We start from the raw sequence: 21,318 nt of genomic DNA, 5'->3' as shown, positions 1-21,318 counted from the left end.
TTTAAATAGAGGAACATGGATATGGTTGAACTGAGTAGCTTTACAGCGTGGCAATATAATGACCATCTAAAAATGACAAAATTAACTGTTTGTACAAAACCTTCAATTGAGAGATGGTTGAGATTTCAAGACATGCAACCCTCCTGTCTTCTCTAAAGTAGGGGTGGCAATAGGTAGTTATATCATGACAATTTTCCCAAACAGTTGTCTAACCCTAACCAAAGGTAAACCAAAGTTTAACCATTGAGTCATGAGTCGTTTTGGATGAAAGTGACAAACAGCCTCTTGTTTCCTTTACCGTGTGTATGAGGATGTAAAATTTAAAGTTTAAAATTCTGAGTTGGTCTTCTAACCCATTAAGTACACTCTGTGAAAAGTTATAAGTGTGTTACCTGAGCACTGCATTTTACTATGGGGGATTGTGCTCAGAGGGAGATGTTCTGAGGTAGCAAACTCACTGGTACATCATATTAATATTCATTTTTGGTTTAATGACTCTTGGTGCAGTGCAGCACTGCATATCAAACACTGTCAGGTATTGAAAGCTTGAGTCACGTGTCAAGCTGGTAGTTAATGAAAACTTAAGAAGCTCTTAACCATAGTCTTAACACACACAATTTTAGTAGCTAGTGTAACCCAGTCCTGGCATGCATTAGTAGGACTCAACTCATACATTTACATTTGGTACTAGTTGCCGTCCATGTCTTCTTAAACCCATCTTTCTCAATAAATATCACATTCACTGCTGGAACAAACAGTTCACAAAGACAGTCCACCATCTCGGTCACATACTGTACATTCATACATTGGCTTGTTTAAAGGGCACAGTACACCAATACACACAGTACAGCGTGTATGACGTTCCCTCGCTCACAATCAGAGGTCCGTGTAATTTCACCTGGCCTGCACCTCTGACCCCTGTCTAATCCGTTTCCCCTGACATTCCAGTGGGATAACAGGGGAGGGGGCACCGCTGACTCCAGGAACAGGATAACTGCCCCACCTTCCTTTTCTTCATAAAATTAGCCTTTACCACTGAGCAGTTCATGGTCTATCCACCTCTCCAGCTGCAACAGTTTATTTGTATCACTGTTTAAGAGATCAAGCTATATTGGAATATTTTTCTGCTCTGTATCAGATAGAGAGACTAACCTCTATGGTTTTCTCTACAGCTCTCCACTTGTGCTACATAATTCAAATCTCTGCATCAGGAGCAGGGAACAGGATATGCTACAAAACCTACAACAGAGTTGGTGGTGTTTTTCAGTTATCATTGTCTACTGTTAAATGTGCATTCACATTTTTGTTTTGGAGTGGTCTGTGTGTCCACCCGATGAATCAAAGTCCATTATTCCCTCTCTTTTACATTACAATGGTGCTGAGTACTAGTGAATACTAATTTATAAATATTGTTTAGTGCATTATTAAAGGTTAATTTTTTGTTCTATCATGTTATGCTTCTTTGAAGTAGCCTGGTTTCAGACCTTAATTCACTGCACACATTTCTGCAATCTGTTAAGTGATCAACAAAGGTCTGGAGTTGTTCTCATTTATGCCTGTTTCCCCAGGTGGTTGAAATCGGCTGTGGCTCAGGAGGTAGAGCAGTCGCCCACCAATCAGAAGGTCGGTGGTTTGATTCCTGGCTCCTCCGGTCCGCATGCCGAAGTAGCCTCCGATGTTTGTCATTGGTGTGTGAATGTGTGTGTCTGTGCTAGAAAGCGCTATTGTATAGAGGTGCTGTATGAATGTGTGTGAATCTGTGTGATCTGTAGTGTGAAGCGCTTTGAGTGGTCGAAAAGACTAGAAAAGCGCTATATAAATACAGTCCATTTAACAGACAACAAATCTGGGCTTGATAAACTGAGGTGTCATCTTCCTATAATGTGACAATGACAAATTTGACATTATTTGCTGCTGATTGCTTTGGAGAAACAAAACAACACCAACAAAAATCAAGTCTGAAGTGAAATGAAAAGGAATAATATTTAAGTAATTAATTAATAATAATAATTGATTTCAAGTACAAATCCCACACAATAGTTATTTGTCCCCTGTAATCTGTAATCTTCCCCTCAAAGCTCCCATTGAAAGTACTTGCAGAGAGCATGTAGGTACAAGCATCTCATGGATCAGTGAGCAGGTCACTGTTACATGAACACCACGACAGGTTCTAAGGTCATGGAGGGAAGCTAATCCCTTCTCGGAAAAAGGATTAGAAATTACACTTGAGGGTAGGAAGCCTGAGAAATCTGCAGGCCATCCTGGAAAGAGGAGAAGGCAATAGAGATGGTGAGAAGCTTTTCTCTCTGTTATTGAGGTTGTTTTCAGACCAGGACATCAGCTAAGCAGTGAGGCGGCTGGTCACACTAACACACTGTGAAACAAATACCTCTGTTCAGCAAAGTCCATTTCAGTTTGTCCACCTGGGTCATAGAATAGAGAAAGGAGGCCAGGATATTAACCTGTGACCCAAAGAGTAACAGGTAGCCCGGTCACGTTCCTGTACACCTTCAGCTGAAGAGTCTCAAAAGGAAAGGAACCACTGAGTCAAAACTGAAACATTTAAGTTAGTTCAACTATACTGTATAATATTGTATATACTCTATTGTATGACTGATTGAACACTACATACATATAACACTTATATGCACTGAAGTCATTGCATACATGAAAAAGACAGCAGGTGACTGCCCTTTTAAACATGGTCTGTGAAACACTCAATTTAAAATTTGTGAGCATATCATTTCACTGCATTTCACTGTACATGCCCATTAGGGTACTGAATGGAAAAGGTATGAATTTTTTTTTTACCTCTTCTAAACTAGTTTGATTATCTCTTAGCAATGACAAATACATTTATTAAGCAATTTGGTACCATATTTTAAAAGTTTTTCATCAACAGTTTTTGGGGAGGCATGGTAGCACTGTTGGCTCACAGCAATTAAGTTCTGGGTTTGGACCTGGCTTCTAAAGGGACTTTTCTGTGTGGAGTTGGCATGTTCTACCCATACCTGGGTGTGTTTCCTCCGGGTACTCCAGCTTCCTCTTGCAGGCCAAAGTCATGCAGGTTAGGTTAATTGGTGACTTTAAATTGCCCGTTGCTGTGACTGTGAGTATGAATGGCTGGTTGTCTCTATATGTCAGCCCTGTGCTACACTGGCAGTATGTTCAGGGTGTACCCTGCCTCCCGCCCAGTGTCAGTTAGTTCCAGCCCCCCCCACACGACTTTTAAAGGATAAGCGCTATAGAAAATGGATGGATGGATTTTTAACATCTTAATGTAAATAATTCTTTTTTTCCACCATCAACCAGTTAAGCTTTTTACACTGTCCCAGATCAACATGTGTTTGTGGATGGACCTTTAATTTTTATCAGTAATTTTAATAAATTTATTTTGAGCCTTTTGTAATTTGCTTTTGAGGTGTTCCATCCAATCCATATTACCAGGAGATGGCAGTGTAATCAAAATGACTTTGAACTAGAAGCGCAGCTAATATATGAAGAACTGAACTGTCCAGAAAGGTAGCTATTCTGGCTAGAGACTTTAGTCTTCGATTTATCTTGGTGAGGGTTTGTATTGCATTATACTGTCTTGGATTATGCACTGTATTGTATTGTACTGTATTCTATATAGGTGTAAAAAGTTAAATCTTAAAGAATTTCTCAGGAACAGAAAGCTTCTAGCCCCATCCTGAATGAGAAAGTAGACGTTGTGGACTTTTGAAGTCCAAATCCACTAGAAACTGGACTGCTCAGACACTGTTATCCTCTTCAAGACGTGTTTCTGTGGCAGCCAGTGCTCTGTGATGCCAGCAGTGTCAACAAGCTGGTTGGGAGGGTCAGGTCTGTGTTCAGGCTGGACCTCAACAGTCTGGAGGCAGTAGCTGAGAGGAGGATGATGGTTAACATCTGTCAGAGAACTGAGGACTGGGTTAGGTACAATGGGCTGTTTGCCCACAAAAAGGGCAAAAGTGTTTATAGTTGTTCTGAACACCCACACTGGAAGGTGGGGGTAGAAGCCAGCTATCAAATTTGGAGATGTCTGCCATTTGTTTTCCTTTCTCCATTGAGAATAAGACAGAGTTCAGCAACATCCTCCTACAGGAAATTCTTATCTGAAAATGCAGCTGTGTGTGCTGACTAAGAAGGTAAACAGTGTCCAGATAAATCACTCAGAGGTCTACAGTCACAATAAACTGGCAGCTTTATTGGCTCCATGCTCAGGCTGTAGTGTCAGTGGAAAATCACTGACTATGGCAGACAAGTACAAAGACACAACATGAACTGCTGGTGACTTTTTCATGTAGTGAATGGTTTTTAGTTGACGTTTACATTGAAAAATCATCTGTAACATGAAAAAGTTAAGGTTTCATATTTATACATACATATATAAATGTATATTTACATAAAAGTGGCACATATTAATAACACATGTAACAGATGTTGGCACAAAACTGGCATGCAAAAATTTGAGTTTCACTCAGAGTACATTTATGCACTAGTGCTAGCTTCACATCATTTGTACAAAAGTTTGCCAGAGGTCAGTGAAGGCAACTTGTGAAACAGATTTTGGCTTTGAATTAAAACAAAAGCCTCAACAATATTGCCTGATACAACAAAGTTAAACACCTCTTGAGCTGTTCTCTCAGAGTCATCTACAAGTGTTGTCAGAATAAACAGGACATTTTTGGATGAGAATGGTGAGCTGTTTTCCTAAGGAATCCTGCTTTGAAAAAAAAAGAAAGTAAGAAAAAGACAGAGTTGGGGCTCTAAAGCCTCCAGCACAATAACACTGTACATGCACACACAGTATTTTGTCACTGGCATGTCGCTGAGTGATGGATGAGACATGTCAGCGGTGATCCAACGAAGAAGGCATTCAGGGCTCTGCTGTGATTTTCTGAGTTAAAGATGTACAGCAGATTGGTGTTAATGATTAACATTAGCTTCACAGCAAAACATATGAATCACATCTGCCTTCAGTCATAAAGAAGCACTTGCCGCACTTTAACAGCCTTAGTCTTCAAACATGTAATGGAAGCTTCTCCTTAGAAAACACTGACTCAGCAATGTAAAATTATCATAAACCATGGTCATACCAGACCATAAAGCTTCTGCTTGCTTTTCAGGAAGACTGACGTCTACCTTCTCTCAGCATTTACATAGTCTGGCTTTAAGATAAGGCGAACAGGGACTCGCCGTTACTCAAAGTTATCAAATTGAGCTTTAAAGGCCAACTGACTTTCAAAGGAATTGGTGTTTTGTGGCTTTGCAGAATTTCTGGAATTACAACCATATGAATAGGAATCAGATGGTTAGGGGGCCCCTAAGTCAGAGCCTTTGTATAAAAACACTTATTAAAATTTCTAAACAACAAGTGACAGGGCAAAGAGAGTAAAAAACAGAAAGATTGGCCTAAATATTCACATTAGTGCTGTCAAAGTAAGAGGCTGAGATTACACCTTCATCTGGAGCAATATCCCCTCAGGGTCTCTATCATCCTGTGTCAAATCAGACAGAATTCAGTGGCTGCAGCACTGTCTCAGAATTTATTTGAAGTTTGTCTATATAATGTTTGGTTGTGGAACTAAGGCCTGTAAAATATTTCTGTGCAATTCCAGTGTTTTCATGTATTATTAGCCCTTGATATTTTTTTAATTCATACTTGAGCACAACCAAAGTAATGAGTTGGTATCACAAAATAATTAGATACTTTCTCAATGGTAACTTAGTGTCTTGTTATTTTTGTGTCATCATTTTGAGAAAGTGTCTCATTGTTTTAGGAGCCTAAGTCAGAAATTTGAGAAAGTTTCTCATCATAATTACAGTAATACTTTAAAAGATATTAATACTTAAAAATGGCTTCCCTCATAAGGTTTTTATGAAGTGATAGAAATGATATAATATCAAGGGCTGAAAAAATATGAAAATGTGGGGATTTGAACAAAAATATTTTGTGCAGGCCTTTGTTTTGGGAGCCATGATAGAGAAGATCTGAACACAATCTGAGACTGTCCCACAACAACTTTTTCTGATTTGACGGGGAATGAGCCATAGGATATTTAGAGTATTTAGATCATTTTAATGAACATTGTTATTCAGTTATTTCTGGTATTAACAAAACAGCCTTCTCATTTCAATTTACCCTTTAAAGATTACTTACAAACAGGGTCAGAGTTAAAACTTAACTCTGACCGTGTAAGCAGTGCTGCCACCAGGTTTGTTGCTTTGAAAAATAATGTGTCATGTCAACACAAGGTGACTCTGCAGATCATCATGCAGAAAGGGCCTTAGCGGTCTGTGCACATTGGAATATGGACATTAAACTATGACATCTGTGTATACTGTATAGCTTGTCACAGTTACAGTAAATAAAGGTGGATACAAACTGCAAATGTTTTATAGCAGATATTGTCAGCCTGATTGAAATAACAAAAACGAGTAAACTAAAGGATATTCTGGTTGTCTGGTGTGTAAAATATGTAACACCTAAATTCTGAACAACTCTTTAATCTTTTGGCAGTGTTTTCCATGTTTGTGTTCTATGTTAACACATGATAGCAGATGCTGACTGTTGGATGTTTACTTGACCAAAGCAATTCTTCATCATGAAGCACAAGGTTTCACCTCAAACTCTGTCACCTACAGCTAATAATTCACACACTCACTTTTATCACAACAACAACTGATATAAAAATAAATACTTTATATATATATATGTACATGCATTCAATGACAACATGGATTACTGACTCACTCATGCAACATCAAATCCTAAGTATTTAAACAAGACCCAGTCACTTTACTTGCAAGGGCAAGTGTCCTTCACCTCCTCTGTTACCGGTCTCAATGCATTACTGATGTTTTTGGCCTGTAAGGGGCATAAAAAATGCAAAAGAAGCTGAGGGACATACAGCCTTCATATATTATTATAGAATTGTCTTAAACTTCCACATTCAGCAAACACAGAGCAACATGATCGTCCTACTGAAGTTTTGGAGAAACAGTTTTTGTTTGTTTGTTTGTTTGTTTGTTTTTTTTTTTTTTTGCTAGAACAGCTGCCTGCTGCTGTGCTGTTGCCTGATGAGATACTTCCAGCCCTTTAAGTCCAGCCCATTAAAACTTTGGCTCTATATGAAGAGAGTGTATGGAGGAAGATGCAATACAAAACAAGATGATCTCAAGTACTTGGAGGGTTGATTAGTGAGGTTAGAACTATATTTTCCTACTAGGTAGACTGTATATTTTATTCAGTGAGGTAAGTACTTTTATGTGACAGTGGGCACATCAGTGTTTACAACTGTTGCCCTGCTGGTTAGCCTACTGTATAGCAACATAATGTATAAAATTAAACAAAACTCAGAACAAGACCATTAATCTTTACATGATAACTACTGCTGCTGCCAATTCTCTATGCATGTAAAACCAAATTAGTTTTTGGTTAACTTTATTCATTTATTTATTTTCTGTAAAATTTAGACTTGGATTCATGCTTTAGATGGACTGAACAGAGTGATATGACATTATACAGTCAGAGATAATGCCATGTTTTCAAAGTTAATTCATTGTGCTGTGGTAGCTACTTTTCTTTTGAGAATGTATCATATATATAAGGTATGTTATAATGTACTTAGTTAAAGTGAAGAATATCTGAATCTCATAGGAACAGAAACTGTCCAAACTGTCTTATGTCAGCACATCATCCAACCACAAGTCCTGTGGTTCACCGACAGGTTCCTTTCTCCTTTCATTAAACCTGACTTCATGTGTCTTCTTTTTTCAAACACCACTTGAAACAATTAAGGAAGTAATGATGAGTGAAAAAGTCACTGTGTGGCTTTGTGACAGTCCCACAGCGCTGCTCAGAGGTGAGGTGATGGTAAAGATGGCATCTGTTTCGTTCCATGGTACTGGTAAGTTACAGATGTTTCCCTCACAACAAGCTGTGCACACCTATAGAGACACATGTCATAAACAATGTTAAACTCCACAAGTCAATGCTAAAGTAGCATACTGTATAAACTTAGCTGCCTGCATCTGAACTACTGTTTGGAGCAGCTGGCTAAGGTACACTCTGTGATGGGATTCACTTTTTAATAATAGCAGTATTACTAATAACTAACTTCCACCTTCAAAACATCAATACTCACTTTCCAATATCTGAAATAACAAACAAGTGCTGTTGGTTTCATCATTAATCTTAGCTAAAAGAACAAATAAAGCATAAATCATTAGTGGTGGACTCTAGGTGTATACTACAAGTGTCATGTAAATGGTTAGAAAACATTCCATTATTTGATATCTAAGTGGACAATGAAATAAAGAACTTATTTAAAGAGATACATTTGATAATCTAAAACAGACTATTAAACAGACAAAATGTAATTCAATTATATTTAAATTGACAATAAAAAGAAGAAATATTAAAAGAATTTATAAGTGAAATATTAATCCATCTGTAAATAGGTCAAATAAAAAAAAAATCAATAACTGAATTCACAAATGTAATAAAGTATTCAGGTTTTAAACAGATTTTCCATTTGCATTTTCCTACTGTTCTTAATTTTCCTATTATAATTTCCATCACACTTTGGACCTTGTGCCATTAAAACGAGGAAAAGCAATACAAATCACTCTTCACCAGAAGCTCTTCCTTGTGTGCAGTTTGTGGTTTTCATTGCAGAAGCTCTGTTATGTCTCGTGGCAAATTTGTAGTGCGACCTGATGTAAGTTTTTTTTTTAACTATAGGCTGGTTATGTTTATGTAATGTTCGTCTCAGTGATGATCAGCACTGATCATGATCCAGTCACTTCCTTTTTTGGCAATTTCCCCAAATACACTGGTAATCAAATAACCAAACATATTTCTAAAGACCACAAAAACATAGAAATAATATAACAGACTGGATGACATGCTTGTGTTTAACAGTATAGCTAACTTACTAACTGGCTGCAACTTGTACATTTGCACTTCTTGTGCCCAGAACCTCTACAACTGTCTGTGGGCTGCCAGAGATTTGCATCATTGAACTGATGTTAATGTATGTACTTTACTGAGACAATGCCGTTTAAGTAGGGCAGATGCTATCTAGCTAATTTCTCCATTCCTTCTGAGCATAATCTTCAGACATCAGTACAACATGACGAACTGTACTTATGAGACAAAAGGAAAATGGCAACACAAACTGCCCTTCCATCTGCCTGATTAAAACTTGAGCTCTTCACTTAATGAATCCAGTTTTGTATTTCTCTTTAAATTGTATTTATTTGTGTTCATTAATTGTTTTATTTGTTTTTATCGTTGTTGTAGTGTAATATTTTACATGACACCTGTGGTCCTCCATAGACACACCTTTAATTTTTTTCCCTTTTTTCTATGTGCACAGAAGAAGTCAAGTTTGTAAATTTATGGCAAACATAACAAAATGGTGAATATTCCAGCAAACTGAAGAAGAACAGTTGATAAGGTGCATGTGCTCAGATCAGTTGTAGACTGGAGAGAATGTGATTTGATTAACTGTCATAACTGTTAAAGTGGGAAGAGCAAGTTAGCTACATGTGTTATAAGCTATATTCCTCTCTATTATGAAGCTGAATAAAGTGGAGGTTTGAGTGACTGTTTGAAGAGATAATGTTCAATCAATTATATTTATAAAGATCCATGTATATTCTGTGCAAACTGAGACATTGGTCCTGTTTGTTGTTGCAAGTTGATTGTGATCCTGGTAATAAATAATATTCTTTGGCAGGGCAGATTTTCCACACTTCCCACCTTTTTTCCTTCATGATTCATTTCAGTGCATCCTGTGGAAAGACAGTCCTCCAGAGCCACACAACGTTTGGTCACTGACACACTGTCTCCCTCCACATCTATTGTGTGGCGGGTGTAGCAGTATTTGGCTTCTGAAAAACATGGAAATTCAGGTGCAAACAAAACAAAATAACCACAACACTGATAGTGCTAATGGAACTTCAATTTTTCATGAAACAAAGTATGCAACTGTCACATCAGAGACTGGGCATTGCATCAACAGTCCTATCTGTGGTTGAGGCAACACAAGCATTTTGGTTAAGGTTACAGAAAAAATGGTAGTTTTGGATAAATTCAATTAACAGGTTGTGTCTGAAGTCACTGTGACTTTTTTCTGTATTAAACCAGACCAAGATCTTTCCCTAACCAAGAGCTGTTAGAGTCTAAACAGAACCATAAAACAGTTAAATAATGCTAGAGTCACTACAAGTGGATATTGTGCTACAAAATCAGAAGTTTTGTTAAGAAACAAACTGATGATTCAGTATCAATATATTTGCAATTTGCCAAATATGCATCTTAATTGTGACCATATATGTGGGAAAATGCTAAAACAGAGTGTAACATTACTAAAGAGGATAAAGTCAGTGAACTGACTCAGTAAAGTTTGCTAGTGTGTATTGGTCTGAACAAGGAAGTGTTTTACTGCTAATGAATTCAGCTTTTCATTTCAAGAAGAATATATATATGTATGTATAAATGTGTGTGTGTGTGTATACAGTGCACACAGGACTGTATATATATATTTACACAGGACTGAGTAAATGAGAGACGTACCACGTGGGCAGTACATGTCTGGTGCCCAACGATTGCACTCAAAATTGTCTTTTGCATCTTCACATGTGAAACACTTGAATCCACCAGGAAATGGAGTACCTGTGAAAAAACAAAACCATCCAATGAGTGTTTGGTTGTGCAATGGAAGCAGTTATTCAAAAACTTGGTTTTGAGCATTACTACGCTCATCTAGTGTTTACTGCCACATATCACAGGTAGACCATGATATATCACGTCTACTTCTTTCTGTGCCTCATTTCTAAGTTCACTTTCAATCAAACTGAGCAAACATTTATACATCTTACAGCAAAGTGTAAATCACAAGAAATGAATTTAAGACAGTAGCTCAGTGGGAACCAATAAGCTAAAAAAATCCAATGTCTACTCAATTTTATGAATGTACAGAAAGAAGAAGAAACAGAGAGATGCCTTATGACAAAATAACAGAAAGATCTTCTGAAAAGGTTTAAGATCAGTGAGTCTGAACTACTTGCTCCATAAACATAAGCACAGGACCACACTTTCATGATAGTACCATGACCAGTGCAACCAGCACTCTGACTCTTTGATTTTCCTAACCTGTTGTTCCATCTTATAGCCAGCAGCAGTAGTCACAGAATTGAATCAATGTCTGTGTAAAAGAGACATCCAGCAATGCTGGACAGATGGCGATGCTGTTGTGTTACATGTCATGCCTCTGATTTCATGATTGGTTCAGCTGTTTACAAACTAGTCGAGACCAGTAATGTGATTAGCTAAGAGTGTATTTATTAATCACTGCACCCTCTGATCTATATTTATTTATTTATTTGATATGGACATCGCAATGCTAATATATCTGGACAAACCAGATGCACTGCTTGAGTGTTTTAGCACAAGTACTAATTTTGCCCTCAGTCCTTTTGCGCTTTGTGCAGCTGCACAGACATGATGCACAATAGCAGGTGGAGATGCCCACACAGTCCACATGCCCAAGACCAACTGCTCTGTGCTTTGTATTTTGCCTTTAGCTAGAGCTAACATCCAATAGTGAGAACATTAGCAGTTTGGGGTTTGTGCAGAGGGGCTTAAATGTTGCTAGGAATATCACCTACTGTATTATGTCCAAGAGCAAACAATTAGTTCATGTGACAGTGATCTTCATAGTCCATGTCTAACATGTATTCTATATGTTGCAGCATTCTGTTATTGTGGTACAGCCTGCATTTATATCCTGCTTGTCTCAGTGCAGAGTCTGAACAAAGGAAGGAGAATGTCCTCGCAGACCAGCTGCTGGGATCAAAAGGCAACATGTTTGCTTTCCAATTTAGCACCATACCATCACTCTGATTGGGCCCTCTCCTCTGTAACCACCTCCTCCTGTCTAACAGCATAGGGTCTACAGGTCAGACAAAACTTAATTCAGCTAACAAAGCTGGCTAGTCAGTTCTGATCTCTCTGTGGTCAGACCACAAGTCCGTCCATTACAGGATATCTGCCTGAAGCCACACCACAGTTCTTTACTAAGTAGCAAGCAGTATTGGAAAAGTTACTGAAAATTAGAAAGCAGTTCAGTTAATAGTTTCAAATGTAACTGACTCACTTAGCCAATTATTGAATAACAAAGACAGTTACAAGGGAAAGTAACTTGTGAGTTGCTTCAATTCTCTTATTAGTGTACGCATACATAGCTTTATTATTTTAGTGTCGCTGAACCTTTGTCCCCTGTTGACATAGGTTGCAAGACCTTGACAATATACCTGGGAATCAGTCTGTTTAGTTCTGCCTGGGTGACAGACAAATGTGCAGACAAACTCTTGGGTTTAAAATCAAGCCTTGGCTGTTTGGATAGAGTGCCTCCTCAGTTAGCAGTGCTAGCACTGGTGTCTTTTGTGATTAGCTTTGCAGAAGCTTTGTTCTACCAAGTGCTTCATGGGACTAGGATTACTATTCTATGTTTGTACATTTTTGACCTTGAGGAGGATAAAATAACATCCATATTTCTGGGGGAAAAACAGCTTGCATTACTCAGACTGCTAATGCTGATTGATTGATTCATTCATTTGAAACAGCATGAAGTTGGGTGATGGCTATATTTGTCTGCTGTAGTCTGGACAAAAGTAATGAGTAAAAAGCCTGCTTAATTTTCAGTAACTGTAATTGCGTGCTCAATTTGAGAAAGCAATTACTTACAATTACTACCAAGAGTAGTTGTGTTACAGTACTCCCAACACTGCTAAGAAGTGAGAGCAAGTAGCCAGGGCAACAACACAATTGGGCATGTGTGCTATTTGACCAGTGCAATATGATAGAATTCAATAATAGTCAGTAAGTGACAATATAGCCTTCAGTCAGATATCAAGTTGGTCCACTTTGATACTGTAAATGTCCCTTTCTGAACTCTATTTTCATTTATCTGCCACTGAACATATCATATTAACTATTTGAAAATGGAAAAAGCCTTCATATCTACAGCTGCACCAAAGACTGATGATGGATTTTAAAGATTTAGAAAAGGACACATTTCAATAGAATTCAGAAGAGGTCAAATACCAAATAGCCAGCTTATTACAGAACACTAATCAAGCTAATGTGTGAAACCTGTCAGGTTTTTGGTGTTAACACACACTAATTCTGGGCTTAACATCCTAAACAATGCAACAAGAATAGTGACTAAAAGCAAGTAAGTGGACCTTGAGTTTAGGTCATTTTGCCACAATACAAGGTATCTTTCCAAGGTCAAGGATGATGTTTTTATGCTTACACAACAAGACTTGTTGTTATCTTCATTACTTTAATAATCTACAGGACTTCCAGTTCTGTAGTATTCAAATCTGTCCTTTACCTTTAAAATCTGACAACAGGAGTAACCTTGCTATTAGCAGCTTTTTCTGTCTTGTGTCTTTTACTAAATTCCAATATTTTCTACTGTTTAGAGACACAGAGACTGGTTTACAGACCTTTATATGTTGCTATCTGGGATTTCTCTAATCTTTTTCTATTAGTCAGTGCTGTCTTATCTGCAGCTCATCCAAAACACAGTTTCCAGGAACAGAGACACTGCTTCCTTTTTTCCTCCTTCCTCTACCCTGTGACCTGGAAAACTATCAAAGTCCACAATCATTGACACTATTCCACCCCCTAAAAATGGATGAGGCCTCCAGATCCAGAACTATAATATTAATATAATTGCATCACTGCAAACTACAGCTCTAATATTATTCATGACTTTGCTCCATATATGTATAATATGAATACATGCACAATCACTTTGCCCATCATTTGTTCTTTATCCAAAAGCTTTTTCTTCCTTCTTCATGTCTTTTTTATACAGCTCAATTTCATCGTTACTCAATCTTTGCATCTCTCTATGGCAGCTGTACACTCTCCCCTTTCTACTGGCCAGCTTCAGTCAAATATACACACTGTAGTTTTCTCAGTATTGCATAGTTCAACTTGTCCCCAGAGAAAAATCTCTCAGGTCACGTGACACATAGAACACACAGAGTTGAACATAAACAAAATAAAACACATAAAACATAGCGTATCATGTTAGAGGATATCATCAGTCTAATCAGATTAACACTGGTCATGTGACCAGGTTTCATTACCCTGCTCCTAAACCTGCTTTAACATGGCCCTGTCGCTACTCAGCTGCTGTCTGATCCCTGGGGGTCTATAAACCAACACATGACTGACTGCTTCACATTCAGCCTATTGTTTGACATTTTGGTATCAGCTGTGTTTGGCAGAAGGAGATTGGGATAAATGTTGCATTTGCAGTAATTGTACAGGGCAGAACAGTTTAGCCTGGTTCATACTGTGCATTAACTAGTATTCATGCCCTTTCTTTGGGGTTCTTTGTGCACACTCACTTCTGCACATTAACTTGTTGCTTTCATCTAACAGAACTGTGGGTTAAGAAGGTCTGAGCCAGGATCAGTGAGGTAATTAGTGAGGTAATAAAGTAAAGACTTTATACTCATATTTATTTAGTGCTTTTCAAGCAGTATACTTACCGCAACTGTTCTCAACAAGCCTCAGTTTCTATTACAACAATGTGACGACAACTCTTAATTCAGTTTCAAAAAAGTACTTACAATTGATTTGATTAGTTCAAATCAAACACACACACACACACACACACACCCTTGCACCCTTGTACCCTCCTCCTATCCCTCCTCTTTCTTTTCTTTTCCCTTTCCCTTTTCCTTTTAACCTGACCAGTGGGGCCCCCCACCCCACCCTGAGTCCAGGCACTTAGGCACCTGACTAAATATTATGTTCTATCACTGACTTAAGGGCAAAAATCAGACAAAAGACCTGCACACTGTACTAATAGCTGCCAGCAATTTTAGTAGAGCAACATTTCAATCACTTAAAGATCTTAGTCCATCTTTGTAGATTGAAACAGATAGCTTTACAGTTTACAGTTGTGCAGATTTTGCCTTGTGTGTTTTTTTTTTGTTTTTTTTTTGATCCAGCACCTGTGAAAGTTTTTTGGATGTGGGTGTTCTACACCTTGTCTGACTACCACTGATGTCAACCAACAGTATGTCCTGTAGAACTGAGACTCTGATTAAATCACAGTCACAAAGTCAACATCAACAATAATATTAATGCAGGTTGATAACAACAACTGGAGTATGTGATTAGCTGTTGACACTGAAAATAAGACCCTAATCCTTACCCAGTTACCCTCTTAACTGTACTGCCATACAGCTCCTCACCATGTCTGAATGGGCTCAAATCATTGTTTTCAAAAGGTACATTTTCCGATGTGCACAAATTTATATTTATATCCACTCTGAGCTCAGTTTTTGGGACTGAATAAGAGAGAGTTATTGTGAACAGAGGGCCAAACCAGAGAGAGAGAGCGTGCCAGCTTAGTGTGGACCTGGTCTTGGAGTTCAGGTAGTCGAGATTAGTGATAGACCGATATGGTTTTTTCAGGGCTGATACCGATTATTAGTAGTCAAGGAGGCCGATAACCGATATTTGGGGCCGATATTAATTTTCAGTAAAAGTAAAAATATTGGCGTCAAAATTTTGAATACAAACTCCAACACTTAACTTTGTTTAAATGCCTTTAAGCATATGTTTCTTGAGCAGCTTTTCAGATTTGCAACATGTTAAAGGTTTTTTTTTAATCTTAGACAATAGACATCTTTGTTTTAAAATTCGAACAAAAAGTGCAGGGAGCTCTCAGGCTCAGCAGCATGTCTTATAAAGTTAAATGAAAACTTCAACAAATAAATAGCTCCCTCAAGTTTTCTACAGTAAATAAAGTTTTCCAAAATTTCAATATAACTGAAGTTCAAACAAAAACAAAAAGTGCAGGGAGTTCCCAGGGTCAGCAGCATCTCTTACAAAGTTAACTGAAATTTTAAATAAATAAATAGCTTTATAAAGTAAATAAAACAAAGTTAAATAAAATTTGTACAGACATCAATTATTAATTTTAAAAAATTTCTGATGCCGTTATGCGTCAAAATGCTGAATATCGGCGCTGATAATCGGTCCAGCCTATAATCGGTCTATCCCTAGTCGAGATGAAAAAATACTCCACCACTTGCCCTGAAAATCTTTATTGCTGCTGTGTGTAACACTGCAGAGAGGTAAAACATGGAGAAACTCTTCAATAGACAGTGATGTTATGTGCTGTTTGGAGGTAGACACTCACTTGAGGGGTGAAGGAATATGATATCTTTTTCAGTGAAGTCTCTGGCGTGGGCGCTTTTCAGAAGATCCACAATGATGGTCAGCAGTAGGACCCAGGCCACTGCAGGCCAGGGCTCCATTGCCGGTTACTGGGGTTTCACACATGCAGCTTTCTGATATTTGAATGTCAACCAGACACCTGGGAAGTAAAACAAAAAACACAGATTGTTAGGTCATGGCTGCATTGTGCATGAATGTAAGCTGAATGGTCAGCATAGAACAGCATAGTGTGACTCTTTTCTGTCTCTGTTCATCTATCATGTTCAGCAATGGTTATTGTTGCTCAGGCTTACCACTCAGGTATTTTATTTTTCTTCCTGTGAATTACACTACATTTCTGCCTGGCACTGAACATTTACCACAGCAAATGTGAGCTGTACCTGGCACTGCCCATGGGACAAATAACATATGTTTTATGTTTAAATATAGAACATTTGTGCACTCTCCCTACTTTAACCACAGCAGAGAACAAAATTCAAATGTCTCAAAAGATCTTTTGTGTTCTATCTTTATCTGAATGTGAATCTCTGTGAAGATGTATTTCTGTTGAGTTGATCCGTTATTGATACTTGGTGTTTTGATACTGATAAAAGCAAACTTTTCGTTTGTGTGAAGGTAACCTACAACACAAGGATTTGTTTTGTTTCTGCAATCGTCACTGATTGATCAAACTGAAACACCACCACTGTGCCATTTCTGAGAGAAAACTGATTTCTAAAACTTCAAATTTGCACATAACATCACGTCTCTCTACATATGGATATATGGAAGACACAGGATCTTGTATATGCATGTTTTGATGGTAGAATTGCACATCAGCCACCACATTGGATGCTAGACTGTTGTTCTATACACTGCCAACCTTTGGCCAGTCCATGTAAGTCTAACACAAATGTCTCAAAACCAAGATGACCGATGGATGGCCAGAAAATGCTGAGCAGCTCAAGAATATCTTGCCAATCCGTCTGTAGAAGGAGACCCCTGCAGGTAAAAAATTGGTAACATCAAGTAACATCTAAGGAGTAATAGCATTGTTAAAATGTCCAAAGCCCAAACAGTATACACAGGACAATGTAATAAAAATATAAACAAAAGAACAGTATACACAGGACTATATACATAGAAACAGATTGAACTATATATCAATATTGCACAGTTTGAAATAATATTGCACAGAAAGGGTGATGAGCTGTTTCATCAGTGGATTTAAGTGCAGACTTAGTTGTTCTTGAAAATACTTCATCTGCAGTATCTGTTTTGGCTGAATCAACTGCTAATTCAGCCAATTCAGTTGCCAGTTCAGTGCTTAATCGATCTGCTGCTTGCCTGCTCCAAGAAGGTCGTTTGCTGAGCATATTTTGTTCCAGAATATTTTGGACTCATTAAGTGAAATCACTCCCATGTTAAACTCTCTAAAATCACAAAAGCCCTGTCTTAATGCTTTGCCTGTTTTCACACACATTTTTCAACCAGCTGATCCACAGAAAAAAGAAAAAAAAAAAAACTCTAGAGCACCATTGTTGTCCAAAAACGATTTAAAAAACACATCAATGAATCACACTGTTGCACTGGATGATATGTTCTTTCATCAACAGGAACACACACATACACTGTAGTTTGTTTTAACTCAGTCCCAAACACACCGTCCTGCTTCCCCTAACACTCAGTAGAGCACCAAATGTGGATTAATGCACTATTTCCTGCTGTTTGATAAAAACTACAGTGAGCATAGCTTTATTAAAAGGGAAAACAATATATGTGTGAGCTGTTTTTTTAATGATTGACTTCTTCCATGGATACTGATGGACTTGGTGCATTGTTGGAAATTCAGAAAGCAGTAAGGTCATTGTTGCTTTCAGGCTTTTCATGGGATATATTAACAATACCAAATAATACAGAATAAACATAGAATAGTGGCAACCTTATGCTTTAACATCAGCCGTCAGCTGCATCTGTGCCTTTTTCTCCACAATCTATACTACAATTTCCTGTGATATATTTTGATTATACACATCAATTTAAGATTATGCAACATATAAGCTACAGGTCTTGAAACTCACTGAATAGTACAAACTGTGTTTTGGCAGTGCTTAGACCCCAACACACAACCACTGTAGTTAAATGTGTAAAATGCAGGAAAATACTTGACACACAAAATCTGTTTGAGGTTGTGTTTATAGCAACCTGTGTAGACAGCTGGGTCAGTTAAAGTAGGAGTGCTTCTGTTCTGTCATACACAGTCAACAACATGGCTGAAATGCTTTCTTTGTAGACACACCACGAGGGCCCCAGTGTGCCCTCTTTGCTCGGTTGGTGATCCAGCCCTGATGCTAACGGACATCAGTCAAACTTCAACTTGGAATGTCACATGCTGTTAAGCTTTATACTTTATGTACTTCAACAGCTCACTCACAGATCAAGTGAATATAGCTGCACTTATATGAGTATACTTCATTTTATCACTTCTGCAGTGCAACTCAAAGACTGCTTTGAATCAGTTCTAGTGTGAAAGTAGTTTGGGACAGAGCTAATAACCTCAGCCAGCTCATTGTGCTCATTGTGTTTCATCAGTGTAAGCCTTTATTATCTGTTGACATAATAATCTGACGATTAATTAAAGAATGAGGACGTTCCCATGGTAGGAGATTGTTTCATCCTTGTTTACTCCAGAGAATAGAGGGATGGTCACCCTAGGCTAAGTCCAGAATAAAAACAGGAGCCAACAGAGCAGAGACTGAGACCAGTTTCATCTATCACCCTGCAGGTAAAGTAAGGCCAGACCGGATCCACTGTGAACACTGGCTCATTCAACAGCCGGGATACATGGGAGAGCTTGTCCCATAGACAACACACTGCTTTGACATGGAAGAAAAAAATGGAGCCATTTAAACATTTGTCACATGCACTTGACTCTAGTCCTTTGTGCACTTTTCTCTAGCACAGCCAGATGCATTGAAGGCTCTGCTGAAATCTGGACAGGCTCATTATCAATGAGCTAACTCAATGAGTAGCTCACAAAGAGCTATCTAAACATTCCACACAGGTTCATACTCTGTGCACATAAACTTAGTCCAATTCAAATTGACCTTTGACACTGGTCCATGCTTGTTTTCCCACATTACCCTGGAAAACCATGAAATATACAATTTACCCATACACTATATGACCAAGTATATGAAAAAGTATGAGACACTCCTGTCCACATAAAATCACTTCACATGTCACAAGCCTTCACTTAATGTTTTGGGGAAAACACTACCTGTTAGTCAGTGACTGAAAATGCTACAAGAAAAAAAAATCGAATTACTTCTCAGTTGGAATAGGCAAATACAACAGAAATCAGTTTGAACCAGTTTAATATGAGCTTAACACTGGACTGGACTGGTATACCAAATTTTACCACTAGATAAGTTACTACCACAACCAGGACTCAGATGCTCATGAGTAGAAGATAATGAGACTAAGAGAAAGCATGAATGAGGGTGTGGTGTCCACTTTTGTTGTCTTGTTTACGTTTTTCGGCTCACCTTTTCTGTCAGCTTCAGTTCCAAAATGTTGCCATATTGGCCCAGTTTTAGATTTTTTGAGATGAAGTCTGCCATGTCTCCTCTTGTTGTCACCCCAAAAAACACATGAACTTTCTAGTAAACAGACACATGCTGCACCGTCTTGCCCCTGCCCTCTAGAGAAATGTTCCGTGATGCCACAGGCTGCTGATGTAGGACTACTTTTTAATTTGTCAGAACCTATAATAATGACAAATGTCAGTTCAGCTCCTACACAACTAGCATAACCAGAAGTAGACCCAACTCTAGTGTGGCAGTATTTCAGCTCTCCTGCAAAATGTGGAGAAAGACTTGCTGAAGGTAAGAAGATAGAAGACTCTCTCTAACTTGTGCAAATTTTTTATTTATTATTTTTTTACTTTTCAGAACTGTAGACCTTGTAGACCTCAATTAATTGACATTACCTGAGGACATTTATGAGACCTCACACAGCTCTCTCTGGAGTCACAAAAGGACTAAATTACTACTGTTTTCACATATGCAATAGTACTCCCCAATATGTGGAGACACACATAGTGTGGTGGAAAATAACAGCGTGTACTGAACCAAGGTTCACTTTTTACTCACTGAATTCAAGAAAGTCAATGTGACTGTTTTGTAGTGATTTCCCAGGAAACAAGAAGGTCCTGATAAGGCTGTGTCTAAAATGACTTTAAAACAAAAAAGGTAGAAAGAAAGCAAATTTTAAGAAAGAGCGTGACCCTTTGATCTGTGCTTGACCATCTTTCACTTTTACTCTCTTCAGGCTGACACACTGTGGGTCAGAGCTAACAAAATGTCATGAAAGTTGATGCCACAATCTGGTTGTAGTGAAAAGTGATCAGTCACAAAAACAGCAACAAACCCACAAGCTGCACAGCCTCTTGTAACGCACTACCTTTTGACCTCTGCACAAAGCAGCCAGGCGCTCTGCAGCCATGCTGGACTGCTTCGAGTTTCCTCCCTAAGATCTTTATCTCAGGTGAGGTCTCCAGTGTATTCACTCTCAGATCAGGAGCACAGGGATACATATCAAGCTGTGAGTGACAGACTGAAAGAGACACAGAGTGTGGTGAATTTCACTCTCTACAACAGCATTATTAACTAACATGTGTTGCTATCCCAAGAAATGTTACAAATTAGCTTTAATACATTATTTTCAGTCACTGAATATATTTTTCTATAAATCAGACAAAGAAGAGGAATATAATTTTGATTTTACTCTCTTCTAAGTTTTTCTCAGAAAACATATATTCGAGGGGGCTTGAAGAAGTTTGTGGAAAAAGAACAGTCAGAAAAAACGGTTTAAGTTATGAAATTTTATTTTTGCATTGCAACATGCATTTAAGGGATCAATGAGCCTGTGGTGGATGAACAGAGGACCAGGAGACCTCTGTCCTAGCAATGTCTCTGTCCTTTTACTTACTTCCTTTCTAGTATAGCTCGGCCCTTACTTTCCAACACGGCTCATTTTTAAATTTGGTG

At 38.2% G+C, this 21,318-nt stretch overlaps 1 protein-coding gene across 1 annotated transcript in view; it reads right to left on the bottom strand.

Moving 5' to 3' along the window:
• Positions 1 to 4,186: 4,186 nt before the first annotated feature.
• Positions 4,187 to 21,318, bottom strand: part of lypd6 (LY6/PLAUR domain containing 6) — a 34,513-nt gene continuing 17,381 nt past the window's right edge. Inside the window, exons 2-5 of the mRNA XM_018696639.2 lie at positions 16,251 to 16,427; positions 10,589 to 10,687; positions 9,773 to 9,903; positions 4,187 to 7,953 (exon numbers count right to left, since the gene is read on the bottom strand). Coding sequence (XP_018552155.1) covers positions 7,780 to 7,953; positions 9,773 to 9,903; positions 10,589 to 10,687; positions 16,251 to 16,368 — 522 coding nt within the window. The 5' untranslated portion in view covers positions 16,369 to 16,427 and the 3' untranslated portion in view covers positions 4,187 to 7,779. The remainder of the gene's footprint in view (positions 7,954 to 9,772; positions 9,904 to 10,588; positions 10,688 to 16,250; positions 16,428 to 21,318) is intronic.

This window comes from Lates calcarifer, linkage group LG1, assembly GCF_001640805.2.
Source record: "Lates calcarifer isolate ASB-BC8 linkage group LG1, TLL_Latcal_v3, whole genome shotgun sequence".
Taxonomy (NCBI): Eukaryota; Metazoa; Chordata; class Actinopteri; family Centropomidae; genus Lates; species Lates calcarifer.
The sequence above is the reverse complement of the archived record's forward strand: the minus strand, read 5'-3'. Positions and strand labels throughout refer to the sequence as shown.